Raw genomic sequence first — 20,048 nt, forward strand, 5'->3', positions numbered from 1 at the left:
TTGACATGCTAAGCACATTTAGAAAGACCTATGTCTGCATTCCCTATGGATGGTGTAGCATAACTGTCTAACATCGAACGTGCGGCAATTAAAAACAAAGTTAACTGAGCTAATCAGCCCGTCTCTCCTGGAAAGTTGTGTGTAAGGGCAATGAGTTCTCTCTGAGAGCTTCCCCTTCTCCCTTGCATGATGTCAGTGGGTCTGTAGCTGGTTTGTTTATGTAGTTAAATCCCAACAGGCTGCGTGCTTCTGTTAGAAAATATTTAGGAAGAATATCTCTATTGGAAAGAAAAAAAAAAGTTTAGAGCCACTGAGAGAGGCATTTGTGTTGTGGTCATTCTTCCTAGCTGCTGGAACTGGGCATTGTCATCGTGGACTGTAAAAAAAGGTCTGGATCGAAACTTTTGGAGCGTCCCTGAGAATAAATATGATACACTGGTGTTGGGGGAGAGATATAACAAGGAGATGCAAAGGAGAAATAAAATTAATATGCTGAAGATTTTGAACCCATATCTAAAGAGAACGGTGAGGGGCAGGCAAGGATTAGTAGGTTCCTGGAATAAAACTCTGAAACCTGATAGAGTCTGGAAATACTGTATTCTCAAACGAAAGCTGACTGACTTCCTTTCCATTCTTTTCCTCTTTTTAGCTTAGCTGGGAGCTGGTGTGCAGGCAGTTTCATGGACAGGGTTTGAAATATGGCAGAGAAGTTACAGAGCATTCGCTGTGCCGGTTTTGGCCAGCTTGCAAGGTCAGTTAATCCTGACATGAAAAAGGCCAGCATCCCTTACATCCTATCCACTGAGTCAGACAGACAACTTTCAGTCTGCAGCTTAAAGACCTTTCTCCTGGCTCTTTTTTCTAAGAACTCCATGAAAAGTGATTCCATAATATAAATTAATTTCTGTCTGTACAAAAATCTGTATGTGAAGGGGTTCACACATCTACTAAAACATTTTTAGGGGTCTTCAGGTGGAAAGGGCTGAAAAAAAACCCTTTACAGTAGGCTTTTAAACTTTGTCCAGCACTTAGATATCTGATCCTGATGGTTTCTGGATGTCTGAGAGCTGTTTGTTGCCCACTCTCTGGGCACCTCAGACTCTGCAGTTTGCTCTTATCATTCAGAGCTGGATGAGGATTTGCAATACCCCGAAGAGATCCAAATCCCAAATTGAGAGTAGGCTTTCTTCTGGCTTAATTACAGGGTGAAAAGTGGCTGGTGGATTTTGCGATAGTATCATACCTGGGAGGTTGTGGGCACAAGATGTCCAATCCCTCCTGTTCCCTAGATTGGTCTTACAGCCCTGCTGCAAACAAGCAGGTTTTTGTGACTCCTTAGCGACTTAGTGCTGCTGTGCTTGTGTTTGTGTGTGAACCTTAGCCTGAGAGATAACGGCAAAGTAAATTAATCAGTGTTTCTCTGGCTCTCAGTCCCTGGTCCAGATACAGTTTTTCTTGTGGTAGCCAATGGGATTTTCAGCTATTCGTGCCCAATGAAGTGTCTTTAGTTTCCTCAGGAATGAGAAGATCTCTTTCAAAATTTAATAGCACATAAATTAAACGGGAAAGGATCACAGTGATGTTAGGAAGACACACGATGCTGATGAGCCTGGTAAGATGTCTGTGCAGGTGCTTTAAAAGACAGCAGCAGTACTGTACAGCTCCTGCAGCCTCCAGGATTGCTTGCATATGGCTAGAGCTTTGATTTGCAGGGGCCCCAGTGGTGCTGTTCTCCCCTTGTCATCATTCTTAACACTGGCTGACTGTCAGATCCTCAGCAGATTATGAGAATGTGTTTTGCCCCGATGACATTTTTTGTACCAAGCTTTCTGTCGACAGTAGTTACTGTTCTGCAAGTAGTTACTGTTCTGCAAGTGAAATCTGCTTGTCCTTTCAAAATACAAAGAATCTGTATTCTATATAGAGATTCCATGTACCAATATTCTATATATCTATATTCCATGGTATATTCTCATCCTCCATATTATCCACAGGGACTGGCAGGCACATCTATTTTAAACTTTCTGGATGCCAGAGAGGTCTTTTAGTGCTTCTTGAACGCTCTGAAGAGCCCTTTATTCGCTGCGTGAGGTGGACGTGGATGTGCGAGCAATTTGGGGAGCGGCTCAGTGTACAAAGCTGGTAGCTACAAGTGAGGGGGCGGCAAAACACCTTTCATCAGCGGCATTGGTGGTTCAGTGGTAGAATTCTCGCCTGCCACGCGGGAGGCCCGGGTTCGATTCCCGGCCAATGCAGTTGCACTTTTACTTTTTGCTCTGAGAGTTGGGTAATTTTTTTATTTTTTTTTTCCCCTTCCTGCGGCTCTTCCGCTTCCTTCCTTCAGCCTAACTCCCGCACACCGTCTCCGGGCAGGCGCGGGCCCGGCTGTGGAAGGGGCCGGCCCCCGGCGAGGCGGCGGCTGCGCAGGCTGAGGGCCGCCGACAAGATGGAGGTGTAAGGAACGGGGTGGGCGCGGGTCGCTGCCGGCGGCCCCTCAGCATCCCCCCTGCTTCTGTGGGGGCTCCTGGGCTGGGATGTGTGTGTGGGGCGGTATATCTGCGTGGGTCTGCGCCGTGTGTGCTTGGGGATGTGTGTTTGTGCGGGTTTGTGTGTGTGGAGGTGTGGAGGTTGTGTGTCTGTGAGGCAGCATGTAGTGTGTGTGTGAGAGTGCGTAGGGCCTCCTCCAGCCCTATAATCAGCAGTTTGCTTAGGCCTTCTGCTGAGAAACTGAGCTTTTTTGTTTGTTTGTTTGCTTTGCAAATATCGCTGAAACATCTGTTTGGGAAAACGACGTCGTGGCTTAATTTTAATCCTGCTCTGAGCCCGCATGTCCCCTGCCCTTCCTGTTTGTCTGGCCATGTGTGCACACAGCGTTTTCCTCTTCTCTCTCTATTTCTACTCAAGAAGGGAAATACGAGTCCTATTCTGCAGGTTGTGGGGGAAGATTATTCTTGCAAATATCAGATACACAGCTAATTGTAGGAGCAGCGCATGCTGGTGTGGAGATGGAAGAAACATAAGGGGTACATAAATACGTGGTGGCTGCAAAACCAGCCAGCCCCAGGCCCTGTGCCCTCAGCCCCGAGGTCACTGTGTTACACAACGCTTTGTATGTTTCTATCTTGTTAGCATCACTTGAGCACCAAACAATAGGCTTTGACCTATGTCAAAGCTTTGGGACTCATTCTGGTGAGTTCTGTGAGCACTGTGTGGTGATGTACATGCAGGACGTGCTGGTTTCTGGTGAATGGGGTACGGAAAGTGAGTCCTGTGGGATGCACGTCAGCATCTGCCAACACCAGCTGAGCTGGGGCCATTCCTACTGGACATAGAGGCTCTATTATTGTTTAATCTTCTATATGTACAATTCAAAAGCAGATAACAAATCAGGGACGTTCATTGAAATGGCAGTTTGTATTGTGTTAGCTGTAACATGAGTGGTGACAGCAGGGAAATGACCTCTTCTCACTGGTGTATGCTGAAAAATGCTGCAAAAGGCATACATGGCCTCAAGGTTGCTGTTGCATGTGTGAACGATAGGATTTGCTCTACCGAAAGAGATTCTGTCAGTACTGTTAGTAGTAAGTCTGTGATGCCACTTATACATCCACTTTATTTTTTTTACCACCTTGAGTAAAACAGTTTATTTTACTGGTGGTACCAAAAAAATGAGCATCAGAAGTAGAAGACCAGGAGTCTGAAGTCCTGAGCTGTGGGTGGATGTCCCTTGCATCCAAGTGGAACAACTTAGACCATTTTGCACTTGAGTTACTGCTGGAATTTAATCTTCCCAGTCTTATACTTCCTGCGTGATGGTCTTCCTAAAGGGAAGCTCTACAACCAGAAAACATCTCTAAGTTCTTATGCCAAAAGTATCTGTTAGTAGAGAAGAGAATCCTCTAAAAACGTTTGGGTTTAAATATAAAATTTTAAAACACGAAGCATAAATGATGCCTTTAGATGTGTAACGTCATACAGTAAGACATTTTCTGATGTTATAAGTGGAAGGCCTTCTCAATAATACTTTGTTTTGGACTAAAATTTGGACCAGTGGTGCCTCTGTGAAAGATTCTAAAACATGTTTATATTTTTGGTGTAAACATGACATTTCTTATTGTCATAATAATTAAGCATACTTTTTATTTAAAATATACATTGAAATTCATTCTTTATGTTTTTTTTTCTGAGTGTAGAATTGATAGCTGACTCATGAGGGGGCTGAAGAAAATTACATTTCTACTCCATAAGTTCAGCAAAATTTTTGAAACTGGGCTTGTTTGCTACTTTGTAATTCTGATATTTCAGCACAGCAAAAATTGTTGAAGTTTTAAGATCTAGACCGACTCATCTACTGTCCATTGTTAGAAGACAAAATAAGCGTTTTTCTGAATGACAGTGGTTTAGAATTGAAAGCAAGAAACCAATTGTCTTAAATAATTTAACTTCAGATAGGTTTCCCAGAGAAGCATTTTTGTAGTAATGTATTTACTCTATATGATCCTCTCACTTTAACTGAATAATTCCGTATATAATTCTTCTCTGGCATTATTATTTCTAACAAAGAATGTCCTTGATCCATAGGGATTTTCGTAGCAATAGACTGAATGCAAAGATTCTGAAGAATTGCATTTACCTAACGACAAAAGCTATATGGTTTGTAAAACATGAATGAAAACTAATGCATGTATGAGCTCACTTGCTGAACTTTCACTCGAGTCAGCGAAATGGAAGTTGAAGTTCATCTCAGCGTATTTTAGAAGGTCATTTTCATTTAAAAACAATGATAGAACCTGTGGAAGTTTGTGGATGCATTTAATTCATTTGAAAGGGATGAAAGTGACAGTTCTATTTCAACAGTTGATGGTGCTTGACAATACATTGTACCTTTTTTTTTTTTTATATGCTGCTGCACAGACCTGAGAAAAGCCTTTTTTTCCTTTTGTATGGAAACTTGCTGTTGTTGTGGCTAGTGACTGCTCAGCAGAATGTATTGTTTGGAGAATGTATGGTGTTCTGTGTCAGGCTTTTCTCCTTTTTTTTAATTTAGAAATATAAAATTACAATATTCAGTAGTAGTAGAGGCATGATTAATTTAAAAATGCATTTGACTTGCTTAATCGGGACAGAATGAGCGAGGAAGTGTTTGGCTGGTGGAAAATGGGAAGCTCTCAGCCTTGTCCTGCTAATAAAGGAGTAGCCACACAAAGATTCAAATAATAAATAAAGAGAAAATTTGATAAGTTTTTGTATGTAGTCATTTGTTTGTTTACTCAGTACAGTGTGTGTAATGGCATACCTGTATCTACACACACACATACAATATGTACATTGTACAAAAAAAGTAATTGTTTTCTTTTTCCTTGTCTAATAAATAAATAGTATGCATAATCTTAACGACTTTTCCTGTCAGTCCTCATCCAAATAAAACTGGAGGCCTTTTTATATGAGGAAGAAGGAAGGAAATTTGGGTATAGTTGGTAAAATTGGGTGAGTGAATAAAATAGTGTGGCTGGGTAAAAGGATTATGTAATGGAAGTGTGTTAAGATTCATAGGTCAAATTGTGCAAAATATGATGTACACCTATGTAATAAACTTATAATATGGAAAAATAAATACTTTTTCAGAGGAGGCAACAGCTTGATAATTGCAGAATCCTCAAAATCAATTTCTTGATTTTTTTTTTTTTGAAGAAATCAACTCCGTGAAAATAGCATCTGTTCTTTTAGTGTCTTAATGACTCTGCAAAGAAAAGTTTCAAATTGTTTCATTTGGAACATAAATAATTGCTTTCTTTTTTGTTTTTAGAAAAGATGCAAATGCCGCATTGCTGAGTAACTTTGAGGTAAGTTTATCTGCATCCTGATTTTAAACCAATACCTTAATGCTGGAGGCAGCCACTTGAGCACTTTTGAAGCTGAAAAAATTGCCAGTGACAATCAACAAGACTGTGTGACTTCTGTCCCCTTATTTTATTTGTTGTTAAGAAAGTTTTTTCAAGGAAATCCAGAAATGTTTTCAGTAGTAGTGGGTACAGTATCATTACTTGTTTGGTCCCAAATCAAACACAAACATGTTTTTCAAATAGATAAGGGTCTGATCTTGAGTATGTCGGCAACGTTAAGTTCAGCCTTGCCATCTCTACACAGTTACATGGTTAGTTTGCTGAATCCTCTTTTGTGTGGTGGTTTGTTATTTAGGATTTGGTTATCCCCATCTTTAAACAGTTCTGTACCTGTGCTGAATTTACGGATGCTTTATATGGCAGTACAGAAAATAGCAAATATTTCAGAGATTATCTATTGCCAAATCATCTCTGCTTCCTTCTTTTTTGTTTGCTGGCATTTTGGAGTCTAGGTATTACTGCCTGCTGAGGTTCAGTAGCAGCGTTGGCCATTTTTTGTGAAATCTGTAGGTGTCCTAACGGGGTGGTGCACTGCAGGGAGAATTGCAGAATCAATTCTTTATGCTCTTCAGACAAAACTTTCTTCGGCTTAGTCTTTATGTTGGTGAATGTACCATATATGTTGAAAAAGAACAAAAGGAAGTGGGAAAATGAAGTTACTGATGAGTGCTTATTTCCCTTTGACAGCACAGTTGTCATGCATGCAGCTTTTCAGTTATTTGCAGGAAGGGATTTGCAGTGTCTGCAGCTATATTGGGCATGGCTTTTTACTGCTCTTCAAAATACTGATTCCCCTAAAACTATGGACCTCTTTCTGTTTGCTCCTCTTTTCTTTGACTGGCATAGCTAACATTCTCTTTATCAAGGTAATATTTTGCACAGAAAGTGGTGTGTGAAAGGAGTATTCAAGACTGACGTGTTTTATGTTCTATGCCTGGATTTCTTTTGTGAGATTGGAGTTGTCATTTTATGTCTCGTCGTCACTGGTCATATTGTCTTCAAATATTTATTAAATGCATAGTTTCAGTTTTGAAATCCTTTTGAATCCTTTAAGTCAAGGATCGACTACTTGTGGTTGATAGACAAGGTGTTCCTTTTTCACAGAAGATAAAATACAAAGTAAATGTAGGATTCGTAGTAATGTTCATGCTTCTCACCGTCTAGAAATATTTGTATTGTTACTTCTGTGGACTTGAGCTTATAATTGGAACTGGAACTTGAATTAAGCTAGTTAAAAATGAGGGAAGAAACAGTAAGAAGTCATCTGTTACTTTGCTGTGGGTATGCTCTGGATATACGGTAAAGCCCGAAGCAAAACATCTGAAGGAATTACAACTTGATGTGATTTAATATTGGAATAAATGGGGTAATTGTGATGCTTTCTCAATATTTTCCTGCATGTCTGGCTATGATGAATAAAGAAGCCGTGATGTTGCAGCAAATTTGACAAAGCACGGTTGTAGAAATCAAAATGTCTTCCTTGCATTCAGACCTACCCTCTGAATCTCACTCCTACGTTTTTAATATTCACTGCATCATAAATGTGAAGACATTTTTATCACATCTTTTCAAGAGTACGTCTGGTTGTACTATATTTTTGTGATGAAATAGGGAGCTAATGTAATCTTTGCGGCTTAACATACCATAACACCATATTGGTCACTCTACCATGTACTATTATGAGTAATTCCACTGGAATGTATAAAAGGGCCACTAATCTCATTTATAGTTCAAGCCTTTATATAGTAGGTTCTTGGCAGTGTGACAATTGTAGAGTATATTTTTTTTTCTTGCAGATAATATAAAATTGTATCCCTGTGAGACAGGGAATATATACGTTTAATATTGTAGGTACATCTGTCTTAACAAATCCGGCAGGGCAACAAATGAGCAGGAGATTTTGCTTCAAGCATCACTAGTATTTAAATGGGAGCTCTGTGTCATTACAGCAGGGTATTGACCCAACTCTGTTTAGGACATGATTTAAGATAAATAAATAGAATAGATTCATTCTGTCAACTGGGACAGGGTCCTTTGGGACTCTTGAATAACACCTAACAATTGCTGAAAATCTGTTTAAAATATTCACTTAAAAAAAAAAAGTTTTCACAAATTTACACCTCTCTCTATTCACCTTTCTGTTGCCAAAATATTTTTCATTTTAACTAACTGGTGTAGTCAGCAAAGAAGCAACACTTTTTTATTTGGTTGACAGGATTCGTCTATGCTTTCCTGCTGTAATATTTTTAGGTAAAATAATCTCAAATGATTTAAAGCATTTTTTTCCCCAGGTGTTCCAGTTACTTACTGATCTTAAGCAGCAGCGCAAAGAGAGTGGGAAAAACAAGCAGAGCTCTGGTCAGCAGAATCTGAACACAATCATGTATGAAGTGAGTAGCACTGTAAAGTTCCTTTGCAAATTAGCACAAGCTGGACTGATTCACATCATTCGGTCATTTTGCATCCAGGTTACCCTATTTTTTTTGTCAGTTTTCATTATCTGTAGTCAGTTTATTCATGTTGCAGGGTAACTGCACTATAAATTCAGAACCGTGCAGCTGGTTCCGTGTACAGACATTTCTGTCAGTAAAGTTTATAAACTCAGGTGTGGTAGGTATGACCATAGCTGGAGTATTTCCAGGGTCAGTACCGGTTGCATTTTAGGTCTCCTGTGCATGAAGCAGAGTGTGGGATTCTACTGGATCCACTCTAACTCTGCGGTAACATCCTGCTCTCCCTGAACTGTATTCCCGTTCAGTGGGAACAATTAATGTAGCAGGGCTGTCCTGCGACTGGCACAGGTAATTCTGGCCTGAAGCTAGCCAGCGGAGCCAGGGAGGAGCTTGGGTGTCTGCACAGTGCTTCCAAACATCTGCCTCACTGGGCTTTTCTATTCTCTGGAGGCTCTAGCCTCCCATCTTCCCAGATAGCAGAGCGTTGCCTGTAGTGCTGTAATAAGATTCTTGTATTCAAATATCTGAAAGTTTTCTTTAGCTGGTACGTGCTGGCTAACTGTTGCAGATCACGGGATTGAGATGAGCAGTGCTCACCAGAGGCGTGAGGGCAAAATCTAGGGTCTTATTAAAATCCTTTACAAAAAAAGAATAAACAAAACCTGTTTTATTATTATTATTATTATTATTCATTATTATTATTATTATTATTATTATTTCCTCTTGTTTTTAAGGTTCGACATTACAGTTGGGCTTGATGATCTTAAAGTTCTTTCCCAACCTAAATGATTCTATGATTCTTTATTCTGTCCTTTTAAGATGCAGGGCAGAACTTGCTATCGTTTGATGAACTGATGATGCCACCTGATTTTGTTTTCAGTGAGGCACAGATCACATATCTTCTTATTAAGAGAATTAAACTAATACATTCCAAATAAAATACATACTTCTTTTTTGGTCGAAAGAGCAAAACGTAGATGACTGGAATCACAAAATTACTTGTACAAATATCCACATTGGTTGGATGCCAGATGGGTAATAAATGTTTAATCTGTTACTAGGAAGAACTATTAAAATCCTGTATAATACAAATATTAACATTTTAAGTATCTCAAATTAGTAACTTCAAAACAGACATGCAGTATGACCTCTTGTGTCCATGTCAGAGAACTGCATGAGTAGCACCGTGATTGGCAGCCAGTCCAAAGCAGTTTGCCTTGCTTGCATGAATAATCCCATTGAGCAGTGAAACTACTCATGTGAATAAGATTTGGCCTAGGCTTTGTTTTTGTTTTAGTTCTGGCTTTGTTTGAAAAGGTGCAGAGTTTTAATTCCTAAGCCTCAGATTCAACAAAATAGTGGCTTACAAAAATTCTAATTTAAATCTTCATGGAGACTAGCAGTCTCCTCTTTAAATCAGCTGAGAAAGACCCTGTAATATTTTTATTTTTTAAGTCAGAATACACCTTAAAGCTTTAATTGCTTTGTCATATTGCTACATGTCATATTGCTACATGTTAAATATGTAGGGAAACCTCATTAAGAATACCGATGATTCATATTTTATCAACTCTGTTAAGTAGAATTAATTATCTTGTGCTTTTGAAGTTTCTTTTTATTTATCTAGACTTTTTAGATGACAACCAAGATGACAACCAACACTGGAAATAAATTTGCATACATTCACTGACATAGTGATCTTGTAAATCACTTTTTCCCAGTATATGTTGTTTTTTGCTCTGTAAATACTGATTCAGCTTTCTTGGCTTCTGACTTTTTAAATATTTGCTTTAAACATTTTCTGAGAATAGGTACAAAGAAGAAAAGTCAAAGCATAACATATGTAATTATATCTTACTATTATTATAGGTAGTCTGTGCATATGTTATCCTACCACACATGTATTTTTGTATTTGTGATCCAGTTAGCTAGTTGCATTGTTAGTTGTACAGATACTTTTAAACTTTATGTATAGCTATGGAGTATCATTAGATGAAGATATTTTTTTTCCTTAATTCAAAACAGGCTTTGACAATGCTCTTTCAAATCCTTCAGTTGCTGATGCACACAGTGCAGACAATGCAAGGATTTCCTGGACCTTTCTTTTGTTTCTCATTATTTCCAACTCTTCATTTTGGGTTCTAATGCAAGCAACATTTAGGAAGATTTCTAAGCTACTTCCCGTGAAAAGATATTTGTTTGTGAGTGTTTGTTTTTTTTTCTAGTAGAGACTTATTGCCATTTTTTTATTTGGTCAGGTCAAATTACATAAAGTATCATCTGTCTGCTAGGTGTGTTGTTTTAAACAAACAAAGCAGAGCTGTTGCAACCGTTATCCGAGGTTGATAAGTTTCACCTGTAAAAAAACCCCGAACATTTACAGTAGTCTTGCAGATTTTTGTGACAACCCGTAACCTGCTTCTATGAACTTTAAGAAAGCATTGCCAAATATGTGTATAAAGGATGAAGACAACCATAGATTGAAAAGGCTTTGCTCGTGCTGTGCAGCTTAAATGATTTTTTTTATGGGTTGGCATTCTACCCCTGCCACTGACACCATTAAAACTTTGAAGAAGGTAACGTGGTTTTAAAGATGAATAATCCTCAGCTTTTCTCAAGTATTATTGTAAAAACAAACAAAAAACGACGATATACACCTGGTACATTTTAAGCTAGCTATTAATCTGTAAATATTGGTTGGTTTTAAAAAGAAAAAATAAATCTGAGTGATGCTGTTTAGTGCAGCTGTAAGTGTATCTTAATCACAATCTTAGCATCATCTGAAGGTATTTCATTCAAATCAAGAAATTCAAATTTGCAATCAAATTCGAGGAATTACTCCTTTCCTGTACTCTTCAACAGGTAACTCTGGGCTTTGAACGGCCCAGGTAAATGGCTATCCAAAGCCACAGAGGGAACAGTCAAAGCTGTCATTCTAACCTGGTGTGTAATGAGCTAGTTGGGTCATGTCATTGTAAATTGAATTCACTGAGACTTTCTGGATAAGTACTAATGTAATTTCCATTACATAAAGTTGTAGTTATGTATTGCCTGTTCCTTACTCCCTCAGCAAATATCAGTATAGTGTTGCTGAGGAAAGAAAAGTGTGAGTGATCTGTGTTAACTATGGCAGCGCTTCATACTTTTTTGAAAAAGTGGGGAAGAAAGGAACGTCCAAAACCTGAAATGATATGCTGAGTTTTTTTGAGCAGTACTGAGAAGACTTTTCAAAAATAGCTTGTTTCATAATCAGCATGGGAAGAAAGTAGTAACTGTGGAATAATGTATGTTTTCTTCCTCTTCCTTACAGACACTGAAGTACATATCAAAAACACCGTGTAGATACCAGAGTCCTGAGACCGTAAAAGAATTCCTCATAGCAATGAAAGGCCATAAGCTGACCAAGTAAGTAGAGACGTGCCTTTGAGCAGAAGTATAAACTAACGGGAATGTTAAAAGATCCTTACATACACAGTGCGGTAATCTGTCTAGTTTGGATTAAGGTATTCTAATTATTTTCTGTCATTTTTTTAAGTATTCAACCAAACTTCTTTCCCTTCACTGATCAATGACTGAATGCATTCATATTTCCATAAGCATGCTTGTGTTTGTCCAAGCATAACGTAGAATTCATAAGATGTTTTCTGAGAAAGAACCTATAAGCTGTAAAGTTGTGAATGGGTTTTGAAGGGGGATGTGGGGAGACAAAACCAACAACAACACAAACAAAAACGAAACAAAACTTCAGCTTATTATCACTCTTCTCATTTTTTATGAACTTCCTTAAACGAAAATGCATCCATTCCGAAGAGGCAAAAAGGTGGCTGTATTACAGGGAGGTAATAAATGAAATCCTGACATAAGTCTATGGAAAGTATGTGCTTTTGAAGCTAAGTTTTATCTGGATTTTTGAACTCCAACTGCTTCAGATCCTCTCGCAGGATTATACTAATTAGTATTTAGCAAACTAAGATGTTCCATTTTGGGCTGCTTGCCCACTAGGATTGCTGAGATACACGTTTCAGTTACCTAAATACTGTGTCAGTTGAGCGTTTTCCCCCCTACAGTTTTTAGTGAAGCTGAATATACGTTTCATTATTCTTATTGTGGGAAGTCCTTCACAGAAAATGCAAGATTTTCTTCACAAGGATTCAGAGGTATTTTTCCCCTTTGGCAGGGGTGTGAATGCATGTTCACAGTGCTTGAAACCCCTAATCCTCTCAAACATCTCTTCGGAGTGTAAGTGAAGCCTGTTGCAAATAATCAGGCCCAAACAAAACTTAATCAGAGAGCTACTTGCTTGAATAGCTTTAATCACTCATCTGATTTTTAAAGCAGAAATCAAAGACCTAGTTGCTTCTAAATGACTCCCTCTTCACCATGAAGGAGTAGCTTATGCTGTATAGACACTGACTGCATTTTTCTTCTCTGCTGGTACTTGTAAGGAGCTCATGCTCTGAGAAGGGGGCTTTTACTGGTTTGGTTGTGTCACAAAAAGAAATGCAAGTTGAGAGCAGTGCTACAATGCAAGGGTTTATCCTGTCCAGAGCGTAGATGAATAGAAAGCAGATTCAGTCAGCTGTTTTGTTGACTTTTCAGTGCTCTCTCTCAACAAACCATTATACTCTCATTCAGTATATCAGCAGCTCTGATCACAGTATCGCTCTCACTGCTGATATAGGGAAGCCAGTACTTGGAAGCTGTGTCATGAGTATTGTAACTTTGCCTGTAAGTGCTTTCTTTTGTTGAACAAAAGTTGCCAGGTCAGTACGTCACTGTCTAGTCCTCTTGTAACTCGTTCCATACAGCAGGATACTAATTTATGTACTAATTTATGAACTAATCTAATTCTTTTCTGATATTGAGGTGTTCAAGCATGGAGGAAATACTCGGTTTACTGTAAAGAGCTGCTTGTATGGAAATGAGAATAGATTAAAATTGTCAACAAACTATTTTTTTTTAAGTACTCACTGCATCCTTCATTTCTGGTACTGAAAAAGAGACCTGTCATCTTGGAAGTGAAATAAGCTTGTTCTGTATGTTTAGGGCAGCAGCAGAAGAATGGTGCAAACAAACAAAAAGCCAGGGGGAGCTAAAAAGGCAGAATAGGATTTTTCAGAAGTAGCTGAATGAGTTATGAATAAAAGTCTCATAAATGTTGGTTTTGTTCTAATACACATTTCTCTCTGATAGAATACGACCAGGACCTCAGGGTTAACTCATACAAAAAGGTGTGGGAGCTCTGTTGTCATGTTAGATACCTTGACTGCATCTGATTGCCTCATTTCCCCATCTGATTTATGGTGTCTCAGAATGAAGTACTACATGGCACTGGGTCATAATACACAGAATTCCAGCTACAGAATCTCTCGCAGTCTCCCTTACGGCCGAGCTGCTTTGCAGAAGATCTACCGAAGAATTTGCCTGCTTGTTCTGTGAACTTGAATAGCACTGCTGTAAATGTTGAAATAGTTACAAACTTTAAATGAGCTTTTTGACTATTTTTTTTCTTCTTTCCATGGATGTCAGGAAGTGCCCTTGGTTTTAGGTGTCATCCTCTCTGTCCTTTTTCTCTGAATCAGAGTCTGTAAGGTAAGCAAAAAGAAGTACTTTCCTTCTGCATAATGGCAGAAGGGTGAGAGCAAAGAGCAAACCAATAGTTTAAGTTACAGATTTATGGCTTATCAGAACTCAGATTGTACCGTGGTTTCTTGAGAATCCTTTACAGTTTTACTTACAGTTAATATCTGTCATCTGGCAAAGAACTTGCCAGCACTATGTTTGTCACATACTTTACAAAATAAGAAACAGAATTTAGTGTGATCTTGGCGCTTCTTGTTTCTTCTAATCTTTTCCATTCATACACTTCAAGCTATAAGTATCAAAGCCCATCTGGCAGCCACTTCTCACCAAAACACAGAAAGCATATGGTACACAATTACCCTATAATGCACTCACTTTATGTTAAATGGCCTAAAATATTAATGCCTACAAGGAAATCTTGAGCTACCCTTTGGTTCATAACCAAGACTGTTTCAACACCGCTCTGTTGTTAAATAAATGAAAAGCCAAAGGCTTTAATCAATTCCATTCTCTGGAATGGAGGTGGAATTTGTATAAAAGGCTTCACTTGAGATTTCGTTCCAGTTAGCTGGTGGAGAGCTTTTTTCCCCTTCGAGAGGAAAGAATCTGCAATATTTGCTCTTCAAGACCTTGCTTACGTCATCCCACTATAATGACTTTCCCTCCCACAAAAAGTAATGAACTCCAGAGTCTGTCTTTGCTTCTTCCTTTCTGGGCAAGGCGTTGAAAGAGATGCGATCTCCCTTAATCTCTTAGGTGCTCACGTGCTGTCTTTGTTGGTAACAGTTTGCTGAAGGTAGCTGATTTGATTCAAGATAGTTAGTGCCTGTCTCTGATAAGGGGACAGCGGTGTTTTCTGTTTTCTCCTTGCAAGAGGAATAGACATTGCTGGTCAGAAGTAGCCCAACGTTTTAGACTACTTCCTTTGCCATTCAAATTCCTTATGACTCTGCATCTAATCGAGGAGAAAACAATTAAGCAGTGTGGTTTTGCTGTTAATTAGGCTCAGCAACTTGTTTTCTAGTACAAGGACTTGGAAAATTGTTGATCGATATGGGGCTTTTAATATAGGGAGTGTTTGCAGCTGTGTCTAAAAACGTGTTGGAGGAAGAAGGGTGGTGAGCTGACTTGCCCTGCTCAGTGTGTTATTGCAGCTCTCCAGCACCAGGTTGTGCTAGTGTATCGGATAATTTCTGGGTAGTGGAGAAAGACCAGGCACTGTCCAGAGAAGCAACAAGCTGTGGATTGGTTCACATTCATTGAAAGAACGGACCTTTTGATTAAGTGAATTCTCATTTTTTCCTGCCCTCCTCCTACAGACCTACAATGCATAATGCCCGCTGATCAGCCTACACGTGGTGTCCTTGGATGTTTTGGCCAGAGTTATAGAGGTGATAGTGTTGTGCTGGCAAATTGTGCAGATCCTGTAAATTCACCCCTGAAGTCTTTTGTTTCTGTTATTGCTGATGTTTGCTACTCCAAATACCAGGTTAAAAAAACAGTGTATCTTTTCCACTGACAGCCATCTATTTTGTGATGTTCTCTTCTCGCCACTACTATAGGGAGAAAAAAAATTCAGTTTTCCTTAAAAACAAAAAGGCAAATTTCAAATTTTAAAAATAAATGTGTAAAAATGACTTAGACCTTTTGGATAGCTGCCTTGCTAAGTGGAACAATTTCCAAGATACCTAAACGTGTGTTTGACTGATGTAGTCAGTAAAGTATGGCAAAGCGCAGGGATTTTGCTTGTCATCAGTTAGTTTGAAATTGAAACTGTAGAACTGAGGGATTTTTTTTAAAATGAAAAACTCTGAACTGACATCATAGTGAATTTTATATTACCTTGTTAAGGCCTCAAGCTTTGGCTACTGCTTCAGTACAGTAAGCCATATTGTACTTGGAAATAGTGTGTACCACTAGCAGCTAATTTTCCAGTTTTAGTCCCTGGAATGGTTTCATATTTTTAAGGTAGTGTGAATGGCATCACATGAAAAGAACGTTTATTAAACTTGTGCTCTGTAATTGCAGTTAAATGCAAATTGGCTCTTCTTGTACTTCTTCCTGTTACAGATAACCTGCCTTGGATCTAATTTGGGATTAATCAAATTTCACTGCATATTTAAATTTTAAAAATGGGGCATAAGCATTGCCCTTTTCGTCTTTAAATCAACACATTCAAGGAAATACTGAGCTGAAAATCAGTAGTACTTTTGGAAAGTATTTTCCCTTGTTACTGCCAAAATCTACAACAAAGATAAACCTTGAGGATAGTAAAGACCGAATGATTTCCACTGTAATTTTTGTCTCCTCTAGAGCTTTCAAAGTGAATATTCAACACCAAAGGCAGGATGGTGTTAGTTTAATAACAGCATCATCTAATAGTCTTGAAAAAGACTGTATTTCCCACTGAATCTACGTATTTCAAATGAATTCTTTATAGCATTTTTTGCATTCAGATGCAGTGATCAGCCCTTCCAGTTCATCCTGGACAACCGTACCAGCATTCACGTTCAGTGGTAACCCGTGTGGAGAACAGAGCCTGGTATGTTTCTGCTGACCACGCACAAACTGGGGCTGTGACTATGCAGACCACAGCTCAGAGCTGCTCATCAATCAGCCAAATCCCGTGGTGTTGATTCAGACCAGATTTTACAGGAGTTGTCTTGGTTGACACAAGACCATAGGATTTGCCTTATGGATCTGATGTTTTCGGTTAGTAATAAAATACACTGTTAACGTACACTGCTGTTATTTTCTAATTTTCCCAGCAACTGAAAAGGATACGTTCTTTGGATAAATCTGCCTTTGCGGTCACAGATGTTTTAGTGTGTCTTTTTTTAGCTCTGTGTGCTGTATCTTGGCACTAATGCTGTTCTCTTCTTAGCTATGCCTATAGATCTTACTAGAAACTTACTTTTTGTTCCTAGATAATCAAAATATATGTGTGTATATATTTATGTACAGTCTAGGAGTTCAGTAGATAGAAGTGGGCAATACGAAGACATCTAATACAAGATTTTGGCTAAAATATAAATGCTAGAAACACTTGGCTCACTGCTGGTAGGAGATGATAGATTTTGTCTTAATTTGCACAACAGTATGTAACTTTTTAAAATTTTTTTTTTAGAAATTGAGTTTAATATGCACTATATCAATGTGCTGTCCGTTCTGTCTGTGCAAATATGCAAGGTGATTTTGAACACAAAACTGATTTTTGTCTTCTAGGTGAACTTTTTTTGGCCTTGAGTATGTGGTAATCGTATGTCCTCACCTCCTACAGTCTCCCCTCTAATGAGGACCTCAGATCCATTTTCTTCTCCCATAACTCTGCATGCTTTTGCCTCCAGCAGCCTGAGCTTTGTGTGTCCCAAAGCCCACTCTGTTTCATTTTGCCCTCAGCTGGAAACGCTGATCTTGGCACTAGTAGAGTCTCAGCTACTGCTGGATGTGGTCGAGAAGCGGGGAGGCACTGCTCAGCCTAACAGCGGTGATCCCTGTTTGGGGATTTCTTGCTAGGCAGGTGCTGTAAGAATATGCACACAGACAATTAACTCTGATCTTGGTTTTACGTGAGAAAATGACTTTCACCCATTGCTCATCTTTGCTACATATTCGTCTCTTGAATGAAGAGCTTTCATGTTCCCACCAGCGCTACTAAAATCCAGACAGTCCAGAGAAGATACAAAGACATACATTCTAGGGGAAACATGCTGAAATATGTTTCAGCGTCTGCTTAGATGAATGAAACAGTTATCCTTTTTATTTAATGAACATGAGTGTAAATAGGCTTGCTGTAGAAGGTGTAAAAGTGGATTCATCTGAGTTAGGAAAAGTTCCTTGCATTTTTTAGGTGTAATGAAGCATGAGCTAACTTCAGGCTTATTATGTCTGTGCCTGTGCAAAATAGTGCAGTCAGCACTGATACTGATGCATGTGCAGGCTTGCAACATCTGCCTTCCTTTAAGCTTATTTCTGATAGAAAAAGTTCTAATTTATGTGCGTGCTATCAAGAAATCCCTGGTGCACAGAGACTCGGATTGCAACAGACAATTTTTGATACCAGTGTCAGGAAAAAAATCAGTGCAGTGAGTACTGAGCTTCGACTCCTGTTGCATGCAGCGATTCACTGCTTGCTGCTCGCATTGGGGGCTGAGGATTCCAGTCTTCTGGAGAAACACTGAGCTTTAGGGGGTTTTGTGTGTGTGTGCGGCAAAGGGATGCCCAGAGTACCCTTCTAGTCACTCTTTTCATTGTGTGTAGGGAAGGTCAGAAATTGCATGCAGGAAGAAGAGCTAGGACCAGAGCTTCTCAGATCTCACACTTGGAGTGAATTTCTGTGTTCTGTACAAACAGCAGGAAGAGCTGGACCTCCCAAGTAAGCAGAGGTAACTTCATGCCTTGCACACATGCATGCTTGGTATTTCATAAATAATCTTAGTAGCTGGGAATTTACTAAACATACAATAGAAGATAAAATGTTACTGTTCTTTATTGCAGAAGGGAACAAACATATCTACCTGTATCTAGTGTACCCCTATTAGTATCAACATATTTGTCCACATGACTTCCTTTACAGTCAATTATCTCTTTTGCCACCTTCACATATTTAGTCAGAATAAAACAACTTAAATCTTTGTTATCAGAATGATATTTAGATTGATCAGCAAATAACTAACTGGCTAGGTATCAGTTTTCAGATGTTGGTTACAGAATAGTTGGTCATTTCTGTGTCATCACATTCAAGTTCTATGTAAATAAACCAAATGCATTGCTTAAATCATAACTATATAGTGTTAACCTGGCTAAAAAAAAATGTTATTTTTCAGTGTTAATTAGTGTCTATAATTTCTAAAACCCTTCAACCCCTACTCAAGCACCTTCAGATTAAAGACGTCATTTATTTATCTGCTTTTTCTTTTTTAATGTCCTGCTGCTAATTCCTTTTTGATGTTCTGAGTCATTTTTCCAGCAGGGAGCTTTGCAGATCAAAACCAGGCATGAAATATTTCAGATAACACACTTTAATGACTTACTTGCAAATTATCCTTCGTTCTTCTGTATGCATTTTGCACACTGGAAATATTCTGAATGATACCATCTTTGCTGAAATAATACTCTTGAGATCAGTTTGTCCTGACTGTATAACTTCTACCTGTTCCCTAATAATTTATAATAACGTTAATGGCTTATAAGCAGATAAGCCTTTGAGAGGTGACCTTTTTTTTAACTCTCTGCTTCCGTTTCTTGTCTTCAGGAAACATGAACAGTTTCACTAATTAAATGTTTTTAATTTATTTCTGTTGTTGCCTGCTTTGCCAGGAATCTTTCTGTAATAAACAAGATGGAGCTCTACCTGTTTTAAAATAGCTCTGGATAAGTAAGATTTGCATCCTTTAGCACAGGCATAGTATGACTGCGGTGTTTTGCTCCTGATTATTTGGCTCTGAAACTTTGTCGGCAGCAAATTTCAAAGGTATCGCTCTGAAAAAAAAGAAAAATGAAGAAGTGTATCTCCAAGTCAAATAACTTTTTTTATTATTATCTTTTTGTCTGAGGATCTGGAGGATGCTTGAGATTGTATTGGGGCGTGTCATGCAGCAAAAGCAAAGAAAGACTTGTTTAAAAAGGCTCTGATCTCAGAAGCCGTATGTGAGTGTACGGTGCAGTGAGAAACTTGTATAAAGTATGAATTCATTAAACAGTGAGCATAAAATTCTATTTTTGTAAGTAGGGCTTTAGGAGGAGGGGAAGTGTTTTACAAATAGGTATCCTCATAGTTCTCTTGTGACAGCTGCAAATGTTATCTGTCTTAGATGTCTCAAACTGAGGCACAGACTTGTGTTTGGCCAGGGACCATAAAGCAAATAACATCAAAAGCCAGGACCAGAACACCAGCTTCTGTGTCTCTGTCAAGTGTTCCAGGCACCGAAACAAGCAGTTTCCTAGCTCTCGAGGAAAAAGTACTAAACTTTTCCTACATTTAGTCAGACGAATTAGGTTCTTTTAATGCTGAAGATGTAATTAATATTCTTTACCTACTTTTGTTAAGATTTCTGCTTTGTCTGTGATGATGTCTTGCTACAATTTTATGCAGGTAGGGTTAGTAGTT

General features: G+C 38.7%; 1 protein-coding gene and 1 non-coding gene across 4 annotated transcripts in view; both read left to right on the forward strand.

Moving 5' to 3' along the window:
• The first annotated feature begins 2,184 nt into the window (after positions 1-2,184).
• TRNAG-GCC (transfer RNA glycine (anticodon GCC)) lies at positions 2,185-2,255 on the forward strand. Its single transcript has one exon. It is a non-coding gene; the product is annotated as a tRNA-Gly (tRNA).
• Positions 2,256-2,321: 66 nt separating this feature from the next.
• Positions 2,322-20,048, forward strand: part of CRCP (CGRP receptor component) — a 30,864-nt gene continuing 13,137 nt past the window's right edge. Inside the window, exons 1-4 of one of the 3 annotated variants that reach the window (XM_048067974.2) lie at positions 2,322-2,454; positions 5,807-5,843; positions 8,195-8,293; positions 11,667-11,761. In XM_048067974.2, the coding sequence (XP_047923931.1) occupies positions 2,447-2,454; positions 5,807-5,843; positions 8,195-8,293; positions 11,667-11,761 (239 nt within the window). In that variant the 5' untranslated portion in view covers positions 2,322-2,446. Of the gene's footprint in view, positions 2,455-3,243; positions 4,761-5,806; positions 5,844-8,194; positions 8,294-11,666; positions 11,762-20,048 lie in introns of those variants that run through there. The other 2 variants (XM_048067972.2, XM_048067975.2) reach the window with 2 other exon arrangements.

This window comes from Anser cygnoides, chromosome 18 (assembly GCF_040182565.1).
Source record: "Anser cygnoides isolate HZ-2024a breed goose chromosome 18, Taihu_goose_T2T_genome, whole genome shotgun sequence".
Taxonomy (NCBI): Eukaryota; Metazoa; Chordata; class Aves; order Anseriformes; family Anatidae; genus Anser; species Anser cygnoides.